At 41.5% G+C, this 15,032-nt stretch overlaps 1 protein-coding gene across 1 annotated transcript in view; it reads left to right on the top strand.

The window, feature by feature from the left end:
* LOC132351941 (oxygen-regulated protein 1-like) overlaps nt 1-15,032 on the top strand; it is a 47,651-nt gene that overhangs the window by 25,769 nt on the left and 6,850 nt on the right. Inside the window, exons 2-3 of the mRNA XM_059902064.1 lie at nt 12,382-13,017; nt 13,697-13,871. Of these exons, the coding sequence (XP_059758047.1) occupies nt 12,382-13,017; nt 13,697-13,871 (811 nt within the window). The remainder of the gene's footprint in view (nt 1-12,381; nt 13,018-13,696; nt 13,872-15,032) is intronic.

The raw sequence follows: 15,032 nt of genomic DNA, 5'->3' as shown, positions 1-15,032 counted from the left end.
ATCAAGTCCATCATGGGCTCTGTCCATATCACAACTATAAATACTGTATAACTTCTAGAGTTTGCTCGTTTCATTACATGAATAATATTCACCACTTTCCCAATTATTTCTCTCAGTGATCCCAAGACATATATTACAGCCCCTACTTGAATGCCTCTAAACTCTCTCTTCTTCTGATCTCTCTCCCAATCTTGAATGTCGTATTAATTACTGCTTTTTGGACATCACTACCTGGATCGTTTCTGTGACCTCAAACTAAGTATGTTAAAAAAAAAAATGCAGTGGTTGAGAATCTGCCTGCCAGTGCAGGGGACATGGGTTCGAGCCCTGGTCTGGGAAGATCCCACATGCCGCGGAGCAACTAGGCCCGTGAGCCACAACTACTGAGCCTGCGCGTCTGGAGCCTGTGCTCCGCAACAAGAGAGGCCGCGATAGCGAGAGGCCCGTGCACCGCGATGAAGAGTGGCCCCTGCTCGCCGCAACTAGAGAAAGCCCTTGCACAGAAACGAAGACCCAACACAGCCAAAAATAAATAATAAATAAATAATAAATAAATAATAAATAAATTAAAACCACATTAAAAAAAAATGAAATGGAATGGATTTAGACAATTCCTGACTTAACAGTCTCTCCTCTTACGTAGATTTATTGTTGTTATTGACACTACAGTTTTTTCCAGGCTTGAAAAACTTGAGTTACCCATTTAAATGAGGATACAGCAAATACTTGATAAAAAGCCAACTCCTGTTGTCATCTTTGTTCTGCCTGCTTCACACAACTTTTGCTGAACTATGCTCTGTACTGGCTTCTTTAGTTACAGTAGATTATTCATTTAAAGGATTAAATAAATTACCTATCTCCTTGCCTTCCACAGTCGACCTATTGTTATGTTATTTTGGGTCTACCTCTGAAATTTTTGGAAATAATTTCCTTCCTTTCTATTCTCATTACTCTAAGTCAGCCCTCAGGAGCTCTTGATTGAACTATTTTTAGGGCCACCTTCCCAGTTTCTGTCACCACAGCCTCCTCCCTCCAAATCATCTGACTTAGCAATGTCAGTGACATGTTGGGTTCTGATGTTGTCATTTCCATGCTCAAAAGTCTTCAGTGCATTTCCATGTTGTGCAGAATAGAATCAAAACTCCTTAGCCAGGCATTTAAAAAATTTTATTTTATTCAAGTATAGTTGATTTACAATGTTGTGTTAATTTCTGCTGTACAGCAAAGTGATTCAGTTATACACATATATATACCTGTATATATATATACATTCTTTTTCATATTCTTTGATTTATCACAGGATATTGAATAGAGTTCCCTGTGTTATACAGTAAGACCTTGTTGTTTATCCATCCTATATATAATAGTTTGCATCTGCTAATCCCACACTCCCAACCCACCCCTCCCCCACCCTCCCCCTCCCCCTTGGCAACCACGAGTCTGTTCTCTATGTCTGTGAGTCTGTTTCTGTTTCACAGATAAGTTCATTTGTATCATATTTTAGATTACACATATAAGTGATATCATGTGGTATTTGTCTTTCTCTTTCTGACTTACTTCACTTAGTATGGTCATCTCTAGGTCCATCCATGTTGCTGCAGATGGCATTATTTCATTCTTTTTTATCTTAGCCAGGTGTTTTTGATCCTCCACAGTATGCCCTCAACACACATATAGACTTTAACATTAGATAGAGAACATTACTGCAAAGTGGTTAAGAGGTTTCACTATTTACTAATTATGTGTCCCTTGGTAAAATACTATTCCTTCCTTGATCCTGGTATTCCTAGCTGGAAAACAGGGATAATAATAGTACATACCTCATAGAGTTGTTGTGAGGATTGAATGAAATAATTTAGTTAAAGCATTAAGCATGGTTCCTGGCACAAAGTAAGTAATCAATACACTTTATTATTATTATTACTGTTACTATTATTGTTCTTGTTACTACAGCACTGCTAGATGGGTAGATAAATAGATGCTGTTTATACATGGAATTTGGTATCAGTTCAGTTCTTCTCTATAAATTTTAGAAGCTGGAATGTGAGTCTGCTACAGCACTGGGAATTATGGCTCCCATGTCATTTAGTTCCCGTGTATTTCTCGTTAGCAGTTATTTCCAGATGAAGGCCTATGCCTGTTGTGTTGTATGGAGCACATTAAAAATTGATGTGACTGCTTGCTTTACAGGATTAGTAATAAAACCTAAATGTCCATCAATTGGTGAATGGATAAACAAAATATGGTATATTCGTACACCACACCACCACTCGGCAATAAAAAGAAACAATGTACTGATATATGCTAAAACATAGTTGAGCCTCAGAAACATTATGCTATTGATAAATAAACAAAGCCAGACAGAAAAGACTCCATATTGTATGATTCCATTTATATGAAATGTCCAGAATAGGCAAATCTGCAGAGACAGAAAGTAGATTAGTGGCTGCTTTGGGGTATGGGTGGAAATGAGAAATGACTGCAAATGGGGACAAAGTGTCCTTTTGGGTTGATGGAAAAGTGTGTGTATTGTTCTCTGTCATTTCATCACATGTGTAACCACCCCACAATCAAGACACAGAACTGTTCAGTCACCACACCCACTATTCTCCCACACCATCCCTAACCCTGACGACCACCAATCTGTTCTGTAATTTCGTCATTTAAAAAATGTTATATAAACAAAATCATACAGTATGTGAGGCCACTTACCTTCAATCTAATTATTGATATCTTAGGGCTTAAGTCTGCCATATTATTTTTTATTTTTTGTTCTCTTTGTTTTTTCATTTCCCTGTTTTCTCTTTCACACCTTCCTGTGGGATACGTGAACGGTTTTTAGAGTTTCATCTTGCTTTTTCTATATTGTTTTTGAGCATATCTCTTTGTGTATGTTGGTGGTAGCTCTAGGTATTACACTGTACATACATAATTATCACTTTACTAATGTAGACATTTTACCAGTTTAAGTGTAGAAAACTTAGCTCCCCTTAACCTCCTCCATTTATATTTGTTTTAATAGTTCCTTTACATACATCGAGAACCATGTAAGACAGTATTATGTTTTTTGCCTCAACTGTCAAACAAAATTTAGAAAATCCCGGAAAAGGCAAGTCTATTGTATTTATTCACATTTATGGTCTTTCTGTTGTTCTTTCTTCCTTCCTGATAGTCCAAGATTCTTCTTTTCATAATTTCCTTTTTATTAGTTAACTTTCTTTATAAATTCTTTCAGAGTAAGTCTGCTGGTGACAAATTCTCTTAGCTTTCCTTCATCTGAGCATGTTTGGGTTACTCTTTGTTCCTCAAGGATATTTTCACTGGGTATAGAACTCTAGTTGACACAGCTCTCATTTTAGTACTTGAAAAATGGTTGTAACTTCCTTCTGGCCTCTGTGGTTTCTGATGAGAAATCTGCTGTCATTCAAATTGTTTTTGTCTTGTATGTAATATGTCATCTCTGGTTGCTTTCAAAATTTTTTCTTTGTCTTTAGTTTTCTGAAGTTTGATTATGATGCATCTTGGTGTGAATTTCTTTGAATTTATTGTCTTTGGGATTCAATCAGCTTCTTGTATCATAGTTTTTCTGTTGCAGGATATGGGAAATTTTCAGCTGTTATTTCTGGGAATATTTTTTTTCAGCCCCACCTACTTTCGCTTTTTCTTCTGCAACTTTTGATTACCCAAATATTAGCTCTTCTGTTATAGTCCTAGAGGTCCCTGAGGCTCTGTTAATTATAAAAAAATCATTTTTTTCTGTTGTTCAGATTCCAGAGATAAAGAATCCATAAGTTCTGAATTGTGCACCATTCTGAGTAATGTGATGAAATCTCACACCGTCGGCTCCATCCTACCTGAGACATGAATCATCCCTCTGTCCTGTGTGTCCCACCCATTAGTCACTTAGCAGTTGCTCGGTTATCAGGTCGACTGGCATGGTATCACAGTGCTTGTGTTCAGCTGACCCTTATTTTACTTAATAATGGCCCCAAAGCACAAGAGGAGTGATGCTGCAATTCAGATATGCCAAAGAGAAGGTTCACCAGGAACCACATTGACTGATGCTTTGATCTTGGACTCCCCAGCCTCCAGAACTGTGAGAAATGATGCCTGTTGTTTAAACCACCCGCTTCATAGTATTGTTACAGCAGCCTGAACTATGACAGATGCCTGTTTCAAAGTCCAGGAGATCAGTAGTGTGGGAAATTGTTTCCAAGGCAGAGACCATCCAGGTTTAACATCTAGTAATTTAACTTCATCAGAATGGACCTTACACAGAGTTCCATGTGGGTTGGATGGGAATGACAAAGGGCATGTTCCATACTAACTGCTCCAAATGATTCTGCTTCTTGAGGAAATCTGAGCCCTTCCCTGGGCTCCTTGGATCTGCCTAGAGAGGTAAATTCTAGCAGTTAAAATGAGGCAGGGTTCTTCAGGCATATATATCTCTATAACACACTACATTAAACCCAAGCAGAGGATCATTCCTTTCGCAGATACTTATCGAGTGTCTGGTGTGTACGAGGCACTGAGCTGTTCCTAGAAATTCTGAGGGAATAAATTAGTTACACTTCTGGTGCTTAATGAGTGTATTGACTAAGAAGCCACCAACGGCAGTGTGGTGACAAGTGTGAGAGAGTATATATTTATACAGATAAGTGAGCACAGTGGAGGGTATCTATTCAGCAGAGAATGCTTGCGCAGTGGGAAGGCAAGGGTGCAAGAGAGGTTCCTGAGATGAGCTGAGTGTTGAAGGAAGGGATGGAAAGGTGGATGGTAGTGTAGGGCAGGGGGTTAGGGCTAGAGAAGGCATACCGAGTAAAAGACACAATGTGTGCAGAAGTGTGGAACCACATTTAAGAAATGTCGAGTGATTCAAATTGTTGAGTAAGACACATGAGATGAAATTGGAAAAGTAAGCTGGAGTCAGACCACAAATGGTGTGGTACAGTAGGGTGTGGGAGTAGTTACTAAAGGATGTGAGAACAATGGAAGTGTTTTAAAAGAATATTGACATGGCAAAATAATAATTTACATTTATTGAACACATTAGGACATTAGACACTTTGCCTAACATGTAATATATATTTTAGTCTTCCCAATGAGCCTAGAAGGTGGGTGTTTCCCGCTATTTTACGGCCAGGGAAACAGTCACAGAGAAATTAAGTAAATGGCCTGGAAGGAAGAGACAGGATTTGAACTGAGGTCTGACTTTAGAGCACATATGCTTAACCTCTGTGCACTGGTTCCCCGCGGTCTGGCTCCTTGGTCAGTGTTGACCAGACAGAATGGAACAGAGATCCCCAGGTGATCTGTGTGCATGATCAAGCTTGAGAAGCAGTGGTTTAGACTTCCTACGGTGGCATCTGCCAGAGACAAGGGCATCTCCATGGTGGCAACAGGTGTATTGGTCCCCGTTCCTGACTGGAGTTATGGGAGTGGAACGTGTGTTAGGGGAGATGCTTGGAAAGGGAGGGCCCCTTCATGCTGACTTATATGTATGAAATTTTACTTTTTCTAGAAGTGCCCCAAAGGAATTCCTTTAGTTGAAATTCCTTCGTTGTTGAAATAGAAGGAAATGGATGTGAATTGTTTATCCGATGTGGATTATAGGATTCATTAGTCCTTAGCTATTTAAGAGCAGATTATATCTAACTCCAAACTTTTAAAATTTACACTTCAATTTTGAGCTGGTAATAATGCCATTCATGCCTATTGCTACCCTGTAAACATGCATTTCTTTAATGATGCAATTGCCCTGTCTTTGTGTGGTGGTGATGGTTATAAATGGAGGTCTGTATCAAGTTAAACACTACTGTTTCTCTTATCTACCCCCCTCCCTTCCTTCCCTCTGTCTTTCCTTCCTTCACTCAGTGCCTCTCTCTCTCTGCCCTCCCTCCCTTTCTTACTCGTTTTACTTTTTAATTGGTCATTTGTTACAAAGGCAGCATTTACAAGGCAAACCGTGCAGCTTTATAATCTTTTTCCTTTTGTGGTCTGTTTGGAGGCAACGTTTGGCAGCACAAGTGTGAACCTGGTCCTTCTTTCCCAGAGAACCTTGTCTTTGCGGTTCAGAGCTGAGGCGGGAAGCCTGGTAAATCTGATTAGGTGAGGTATCTTCAAATCAGATTAGGCTACGGGTAGCCATCAGAGGCAGTGCGTGTCATCTGGGGACTGCATGTGTGACAAAGTCCTGAAACATGTTCAAACCCCATGATGATTAAGCAGAGCGGTGGGAGAGCTGTGTGTGCAGAAGTGTCACATCATTTCTGGGTGGTGCCTCTCTCATTTGCCCCGTTATGCTGAGTAGCCAAATTGTTACATTTACAGGCATTTTCATAGAACTACATTGATACCATAATAAGCAAGAGTGCTTACATTAAAAACAAAGGCTGTTTGTATATTTTGGAGATTAATCCTTTGTCCGTTGCTTCATTTGCAAATATTTTCTCCCATTCTGAGGGTTGTCTTTTTGTCTTGTTTATGGTTTCCTTTGCTGTGCAAAAGATTTAAAGTTTAAGTAGGTCCCATTTGGTTATTTTTGTTTTTATTTTCATTACTCTAGGAGGTGGGTCATAAAAGATCTTGCTGTGATTTATGTCAAAGAGTGTTTTTCCTATGTTTTCCTCTAAGAGTTTCATAGTGTCCGGTCTTACATTTAGGTCTTTAATCCATTTTGAGTTTATTTTTGTGTATGGTGTTATGTAGTATTCTTTTTTTTTTTTTTATAAAGTTATTTATTTTTGGCTGCGTTGGGTCTTCGTTGCTACACCCTGGCTTTCTCTAGTTGTGGCGCGTGGGGGCTACTCTTCATTGCTGTGCGCGGGCTTCTCATTGCGGTGGCTTCTCTTGTTGCAGAGCACAGGCTCTGGGCACACGGGCTTCAGTAGTTGTGGCTCATGGGCTCTAGAAAGCAGGCTCAGTAGTTGTGGCACACAGGCTTAGTTGCTCCGTGGCATGTGGGACCTTCTTGGACCAGGGCTCAAACCTGTGTCCCCTGCATTGGCAGGTGGATTCTTAACCACTGCGCCACCAGGGAAGTCCTGTTAGGTAGTATTCTAATTTCATACTTTTACATGTAGATGTCCAGTCTCTTATTGAAGAGACTGTATATTCTTGCCTTTGTCACAGATTAGGTGACCATAGGTACGTGGGTTTATCTCTGAGCTTTCTATCCTGTACCATTGATCTATATTTCTGTTTTTGTGCCAGTACCATACTGTCTTGATAACTGTAGCTTTGTAGTATAGTCTGAAGTGGGGTGTGTGTGTGTGTGTGTGTGTGTGTGTGCGCGCGCGCACACAAAGTGGAATATTACTCAGCAATAAAAAGGAACGAAATTGGGTCATTTGTAGAGATGTGGATGGATCTAGAGTCTGTCATACAGAGTGAAGTAAATCAGAAAGAGAAAAACAAATATATATTAATGCATATATGTGGAATCTAAACAAATGGTACAGATGAACCTATTTTCAGGGCAGGAATAGAAACGCAGATGTAGAGAATGGATGTGTGGACACAGTGGTGGGGAAGGGGAGGGTGGGATGAATTGGGAGATTAGGCTTGACATAAATACACTACCATGTGTAAAATAGATAGCTAGTGGGAACCTGCTGTATAGCACAAGGAGCTCAGCTTGGTGCTCTGTGATGACCTAGATGGGTGAGATTGTGGGGGGGAGGGAGGCCCAAGAGGGAGGGGATATAAGTATACATATAGCTGATTCAGTTCATTGTACAGCAGAAACTAACACAACATTGTAAAGCAATTATACTCCAATTAAAAAAAAAAACCTAGAGTTTTAAAAGTAAAGCAACAAAACAAAACAAAACAAAAGCAAAAGGCTTAGGTCCTTTTCTTTTTAATGACTACCATGAGTAAATACTGACTCAGACTTGCTTATCAAAGAATGACAAAATGTCATTTTTAGCAGCGTAACAACTTTTTCTCTTTAATAAAAATAAATGAGGACTTAAGGCTGTCTGGGAGGGAAATGCTTATGAATTGGCGAAGTATTTTCTCCTGAGAATGATACTAGGTAAACAAGATGCAATGCAAGGGCAACTAATTAGGAAGATTTCAGAACTGCAGAGCATGCCGGGAACTGGCTTGTTTCTGGCTATGGTCCCCTTAAGGTGAATTCTGTCTGGTGATTAGCATCACCTCGGATTAAATTAATTGGCTGTACTCAATCCCTGAGTGAATACACTAAGAATAAATCCAAAGACATTAGTTTCCTTGCACGAAACAAGCAGGTTACATATCCGGTAACATTTATGGGAATCATTCAAACAACTTAACCCATCTTTTCCATTATAAGGGAAGTTTCAAGTTCTGGTAAGTACAAAACTATTTAAAATCTTTATTTTGAAAATAATCTATTTTAGCCAGTTGTACTTTATTTTACATATCTAGCCTACATATTTGTGTTCTGTATGTAACCATTAGAAAAACAATAAATACTGCTAATATTATCTTTACCCAGATATGCAAGAAACCTTCACAATATGCTGATCTTAAAGTAGGAGGGAACTTCAGTATCAGGAAATCAAGCAATTCGAGTGTATTAAAACATGGGAAAAGTTTTGTTTTCTTCTGATTATAAAAGCTCTGTTAACTCTTTAGAGCAATCTGTGCAACACCTTAAGAAGGAGGAAGCTGCTTGTGCCTCAGCAGTGCTGTCGCTGCCGTGTGCTTCTCTTCTGAACCCTCAGCCCCAAGGCCACCCCACAGCGTTATGACCTGTGAGATGAACTACTTTTTCTTGCAGCAGCAGATCTCTGAATTGCTATAGAACATTATGAATATACCTCTCTTACGTTTTGTTTTCTACTTCATTTTTCTTTCTGAATTGCTTGAATTCCTACTACATGCTAGAAAAGTAAATTAAAAATATAATTAGGACATGATGCACCTGCATCTTGTGAATCCGTCATCTGTTTTGTCAAGTGAGTAGTGGAGAGAAGGTACAGCCCTCTTGGTAGAGGCAACTATTTAGCTCTGAGCAGCACAGATGATTCAGACCAATGAAGGCACGGATCAGCATAACAATGGTTGAACCTAGTGAAACCAAGGGTATTAAAAAAAAATCCGTTTTATGTTAAAAAGCGACGCAAGTATCCATGACAGGTCCGTGGTCTGACTGTAGGCAATGAAGAGCTTGCAGAGAAGTGGGGAAGATATCGACAGCAAGCGTCAGGCCATTAGAAGAAGATCTCAATATAATTTGGGCTGGAGGCAAGAGACTGTTAACTGGGTCCTTTGCTACCTCTAGGGCAGTCAGTGGTGAGGAAAGTAGAGGGCCTGAAGATCCTAGCTTCCTCTTTTCCCTCTGTCCACCTCCACTTCTCCTCCCTCAGCATAACCTGCTGGGAGAAGAATTAGACCACTTTAGGTACTCAGTTTTTTTGCTCCCTACATAGCCCCTAAGTATCCTACTGCATTATCCGATTTCAGAGGGCAAAGAATAAACCTTGTTATCTGAAATGTATGTAAAGAAACATTAAAAAAATTTCCATCCAAATAATTCCGATTAGTCTTTGAAGCTGATTACGAAAGGTGCACAACTAAGACAGGGTAGCTAAAAGTTGTGGAGGCGGGTAGCTCTGTTTCACGAAAGCGGACGCCCTACTGTCAAGGCTGACTGACCGCGTCGCCGGTCTGCTCGCGTGCAGCAGCAGAAGCTGCGCTAATCCCTGCCTTCTTCCTGGAGGGCATCCCCCCACTCTGTGCCCCTGGCATCGCAGCTGTACACAGCTCTTCCTCTGGAGACCGCCACCTCTCCCCAGCCTCAGCATCTCTCCTTGATGTTTTCCTGGTACCGTGACTCTTCCTCAATTGTGCTACTGAATTACTCTGTGACTTTCCCATGGACACCGTAGGACATACATATGATGGTGTCAAGGCAAAGGCTGAAACGCTCCCTCTGGAACGAAGCAACTTTGCACTCTGTTCCCCAGTGATGATACGGTGCGCTGTATGCACGGAGATCCTTCTATTCACCCATAATACTGACTCTTCACCGTGCTCGGTGCAATGCCCACCTCACCCTAGGCTCTTAAACCTTACCCACACGTATGCAAACTCTCAACACTCTCCAAAACTTCCCCCAGTGACTCCTAGGAGTTCCCAGAGATCCTCTTACATGCAACTAGGACGAGAGGAACTTGCATTTCCATTTTGCTTTTGCTACAGCTTCCTCATCAAGGTGCCTGGCAACTGCGCCGCTGCAAGTACTCGTTCTGTAAATGCTCCTCCACTGCTGGGCATATGGCATCTTCCCAGGATGTGGTAACTTTAGCTTCTTCCCTTCATGCATCAGGTTCAAAACCAATGATCAGGACGGGGCAGCAGTGGGATAGGGACAATGGGGGCCATTTCTTCCCTCCAGTTGACCCTATCTTCCATGGTCTCCCTTCTGGTCCCAGCACAAAATCTCCTCTCTCTTATTTTAGCCCAAAACGAAGAAATCAAAACGAACAAAACCCCCAAAACAAAACCCTTAGCATATCAGCTCACATAACTGTGTTCTCAACATGACGACCAGGTCAACAGCTCTCCAAGTAGTCAGATCCAGGCAGAAAACTACTGGAATTAAAAGCCTCACTACGCACTTACATATAGATAAATATAATTTCCAAAATTAGGTGAAAAATGTGTCTCAAACATTATTCATGTAAAATATTTTCAAATAAATACTAAGTAAACCAACCTAAAAAGTAGTTAGAGGCAAATAGTTCTGAAGTCTTTTGTTTAAATACTGAAGGAATTCATCCCTTTCACAGTTGGTGAGGGCCTGGAGATTCAGAGCATGGCACAGTTTATCAGCTGAGGATGAGGGGAGATTGAGGTTTTGCTGACTCCACTGCAAAGCTGCATTCCCCAGCTCCTGATGCGCATGCCTGCTACAGCTGCCTTTAGTGTCTTAAGAATTATTATCATTACTTTAAACTGCTTGGGAAGAGAGAAGGGGAGACACAAATAATTTCTAGGCTGATCTTTGAATGCAGTTTCCTAAGTTACATATAAATGAGATTTGTAAATCGTATTGGAGATAAATGAAGAGTCTTAGACAACAGCTTGCAAACATTTAAGTAGGTGATTTGGGCCAGATTTATAGCTGATTTATAAAGACAGACATGCCTTGTTCATCTCTGTAATACTGATCATATTTATTTAGTTTGTTCAATTTGTCTTCAAGGCTGCAGGGCATTCTTACTCTGTCAAAAGACACCAATAATTACATTGATTTAAAACAACAGAAAATAGCCACACTATGCTACCAATGAAAAACAAGCCCAGCATCAGATAAACCCTCCCACAAGCTGCTCACTTGTCAGTCAGACTCTGGCTTCACTTGGAAAGTGGAAGAGAAAAACCTCAGTGATTGGTGAAAATGGCTCTTAAATTCCCTCCTGAAGTTCTCACTTTAGAACCACTACAGTGAGCAGTAACCAGATTGCACCATTTTAAGCAGCCCATAGTAATGTCATTCATTCTAAAAATATTTGTTTAGTGCAGCGTTTCCCAAAGTAAGATTAGTAGTGTGTTAGATAATGTACCTGCATGTTCTACAATCTGTAATGGAAACATCTTACACTACCTTAACATGGCCCTTAGTTAAGGATATATATGAGACATTCCTTCTAGAATTTAATGTCAGGAGCCAATTTCCTCTAGATGAGTTCATTTGATTCCATCCAACAGACAATTTGAACTTTATAAACTTTTCCTGTTTTCTCCCTTTTCTTTAACTGCCAGGACATGCAGAACTAAATCAATCAGTTGCAAAACTCTCTTTTCTCATTGGATGATGGTTTCTGATTTTTTTTTTTACCTGTTCAATAATACCTGGTAATTTTAAAGATTCACAAAATTTGGCAATGTATAAAAAACACAAACATTATCCATAGCTCTGCCATCAGAGATAACCACCATCAACAATGGGCTGTATATACTTCAGACTTTCTTCTTCTAGTATAATAAATATTGTACACATTGGCAATGGCATAGCATGTGTATTCTATAAGCTGCTTTTTCGTTTAGTAATAAATAGGTCATGACCATTTTTCTATGCCAATAAATAAAGCCATGTTCAACGGCTCATAGTTTTCCATGGGTGTATACATCACGATTTACCTACCTAGGACCTTATTAGTGTCTTTAGGTTGTTTTTAATGTTTCAATGATAAATACCGTTACTTAACTGCTGCTTTTATGTCTTATTTTAAGCCCCGAAAGTTATCTTTCAAAATAGGTAGGTATAATGAATGAATCAATGAATGAATGAATGAAATTCGAGGAAGAGCTATCGGTAGCTGGCTTTCGCATTAGCACCTATTCTTCACGGTGTGAAGATGAATAATTTTCTTCCCTCTCCAGGTCTCAACCAAAATGAATGAAACTCCTTCCACCAGTTTTTCCATGATTCGTCGGATTTCTTCAGAAGGTCAGGTTCCTTCTCCTCGCCAGCTGGGCGTCACTCAGCCTGTCGTGGCCAAAAGGATCAGCTTCTACAAGAGCGGAGACCCGCAATTTGGCGGCGTCCGGGTGGTGCTGAACCCTCGTTCTTTCAAGACATTGGATGCTCTGCTGGATAACCTGTCGGGGAAGGTGCCCCTACCCTTCGGGGTGAGGAACATCAGCACCCCCCGAGGAAGGCACAGCATCACGCGCCTGGAGGAGCTGGAGGACGGCCAGTCGTACCTGTGCTCCCACGGCAGGAAGATGCAGCCGGTGGACCTGGACAAGGCCCGCCGGCGCCCGCGGCCCTGGCTCAGCAGCCGGGCCCTCAGTGCGCACGCGCAGCGCGCACGCGCCGCCGCCGCCGCTCCCGCCGCTCCCGGCATGCTGCGCGCGCCGCGGCGGCTTGTGGTCTTCAGGAATGGCGACCCGAAGACAGGGCGCGCGGTCTTCCTGAGCAGGAGGGTCATGCAGAGCTTCGAGGTCTTTCTGCAGCACCTGACGGAGGTCATGCAGCGCCCGGTGACCAAGCTCTACGCCACGGACGGAAGGAAGGTGAGCGTCGTGAGGTGATGGCGGCCCCGGGGAAGGAAGGCTTTTCCCGCGCCTGTGCTTGTGCGTGTGTGCGTGTGTGCGTGTGTGCATGCTCCCTGCTCATGGAGGGCGCTGGCTCCCTCCGGTGGCTCTTCTTCGCTTCCAGGTCAATGCAACGAGGCGTGGGCCCCGTGGGCCTTTTTTTTCCTTGCATGCCCGGTTCCCCGAGCCTCGCGTTATAGAATGTGTTGGCACAGAATCTGTCTTGACGCTATTTCTTGAAAAGGTGTGGCCAAGAGTGACATTCTGTTGGGTACAGAAAGCTTTTCCTGTGACCTGCGTGTCACTTTCCCGGTGCTGGCGTGTCTGTCAGGCCCTTTCCCAGCTGGATGCTTGGGTGGGGAGGACAGGGGCAGTGCTGTGTATCCTTTAAAGGTTTCTTTGGTTACGATGGCAGAAGACCGGTCGGGCTGTGCCAGCTGTGGGCTGAAGACGGGCGTTGGTCTAACACCCCCTTCCCTCCTCCCCTTTGGTTCTTCGGTATTTTGTATACGTCATTTGGTGCCCAGCGAGTGGTGAGTGATTATCACTTTAAAACCCAGGAGGCTGTTGAGTTAATCAGTTATAAACCCACCGTATGGAAAGAACAAAACTTCATGCTGTTCATGTCAGGACCATAACTCTGATTTTTTTCCCCTAGATCCCCAGTCTCCAGGCTGTGATCCTGAGCTCTGGAGCTGTGGTGGCAGCAGGAAGGGAGCCATTTAAACCAGGAAATTATGACATCCAAAAGTACTTGCTTCCTGCTAGAGTACCGGGGATAATCTCTCACCGTGTGTACCCCAAGGGAAATGCTAGGTCACAAAGCAGAAAGAGTAAGTCACTTAAATATATAGCTCTTATTTTTAGCACTGAGTTTTGTTTTTGTTTTTGTTTTTTAACCTCAACAACAACAAAAATTCATCTTAAATGACCAATTTCCTTCATCACAGAAAAGGAGAGGATCAAAACATTCTAAACTGAAATTCGTTATATTTGTAGCTGGAGAGAGTCGTAGAGATCATCTGATAATTTTTTTAAAAGATTTTTTTGAAGTCAGTCGATATATCTGTTTAAATTGATGAGGTTTATCTTTTTGTTTTCTGTTTTTGTTTTTGCATCTTATATCTAGATAAAAGATCGAAGTGCCACCATTTCTTGATTTAGAGAGGAATTCTAAATTCTGTGGAATATGTGTAAGTGACACTGTGGTAGTGGCAGAGTTTTCTCTAAATAATACCATGCAGATCATAGCTGAGCTCAGGTTAGTTGATCAATGTATTTAAAAAAAATCTCTGGAAATTCCCTGGCTGTCCAGTGGCTAGGACTCCACGCTTCCACTGCAGAAAAGAGGGCACGGGTTCGAACCCTGTCCAGGGAACTAAGATCCTGCATGCCGCACTGCGTGGACAAAACAAAACAAAAAAAAGAAACCTCTAACTACATACATGCTCTACTTTCTGAAGTTATTCCAGTAAAAATCACAGGCCCTTAAATCCACTTTTTATTTATTAAAAAAAAAAGGTTCATATAGCCAGTTCATGCTGGTTAACAGTACTCTGGGTTGATAGTTCCTTAGGAAATGCCGTCCAATGAGACGTTATCCTTTGGATAGGGGAGGAGGAGTGCCTCTTGACACCCAAGAGTGTGGTGTAAATTCCCTTTTCAGGCAGAGCTAATCTCATTATTCACAGTGCTCAGTATTTTAGCTCCATGCGAACGTGTTGATTGCCATTTACACTTCCTTTTTAATTTTTATTTTATGTAAACATGGAATGATACACATTTTAAGTGGTGTTAATTCCTTTACTTATTGCTGAACTAGGCAGACTCAACTGTTCCTTACTGTCGTTCTTTAGTTATTTCATGGATATACTAAATAGCCAATTGTTCATGTGTCTGTTTCGTAGGCATCAGCTGCCCAGCATCTTATGTGCAGGGTAGTGCTAGTTCACCTTGGTCATTTCATCAAAATGATTTTATTGTCTTCTGTCTGA

The sequence above is a fragment of the Balaenoptera ricei genome, chromosome 17, assembly GCF_028023285.1.
Source record: "Balaenoptera ricei isolate mBalRic1 chromosome 17, mBalRic1.hap2, whole genome shotgun sequence".
NCBI classification, from domain to species: Eukaryota; Metazoa; Chordata; class Mammalia; order Artiodactyla; family Balaenopteridae; genus Balaenoptera; species Balaenoptera ricei.
Note: the sequence above shows the minus strand (reverse complement) of the source record. Positions and strands in the feature narration are given on the sequence as shown.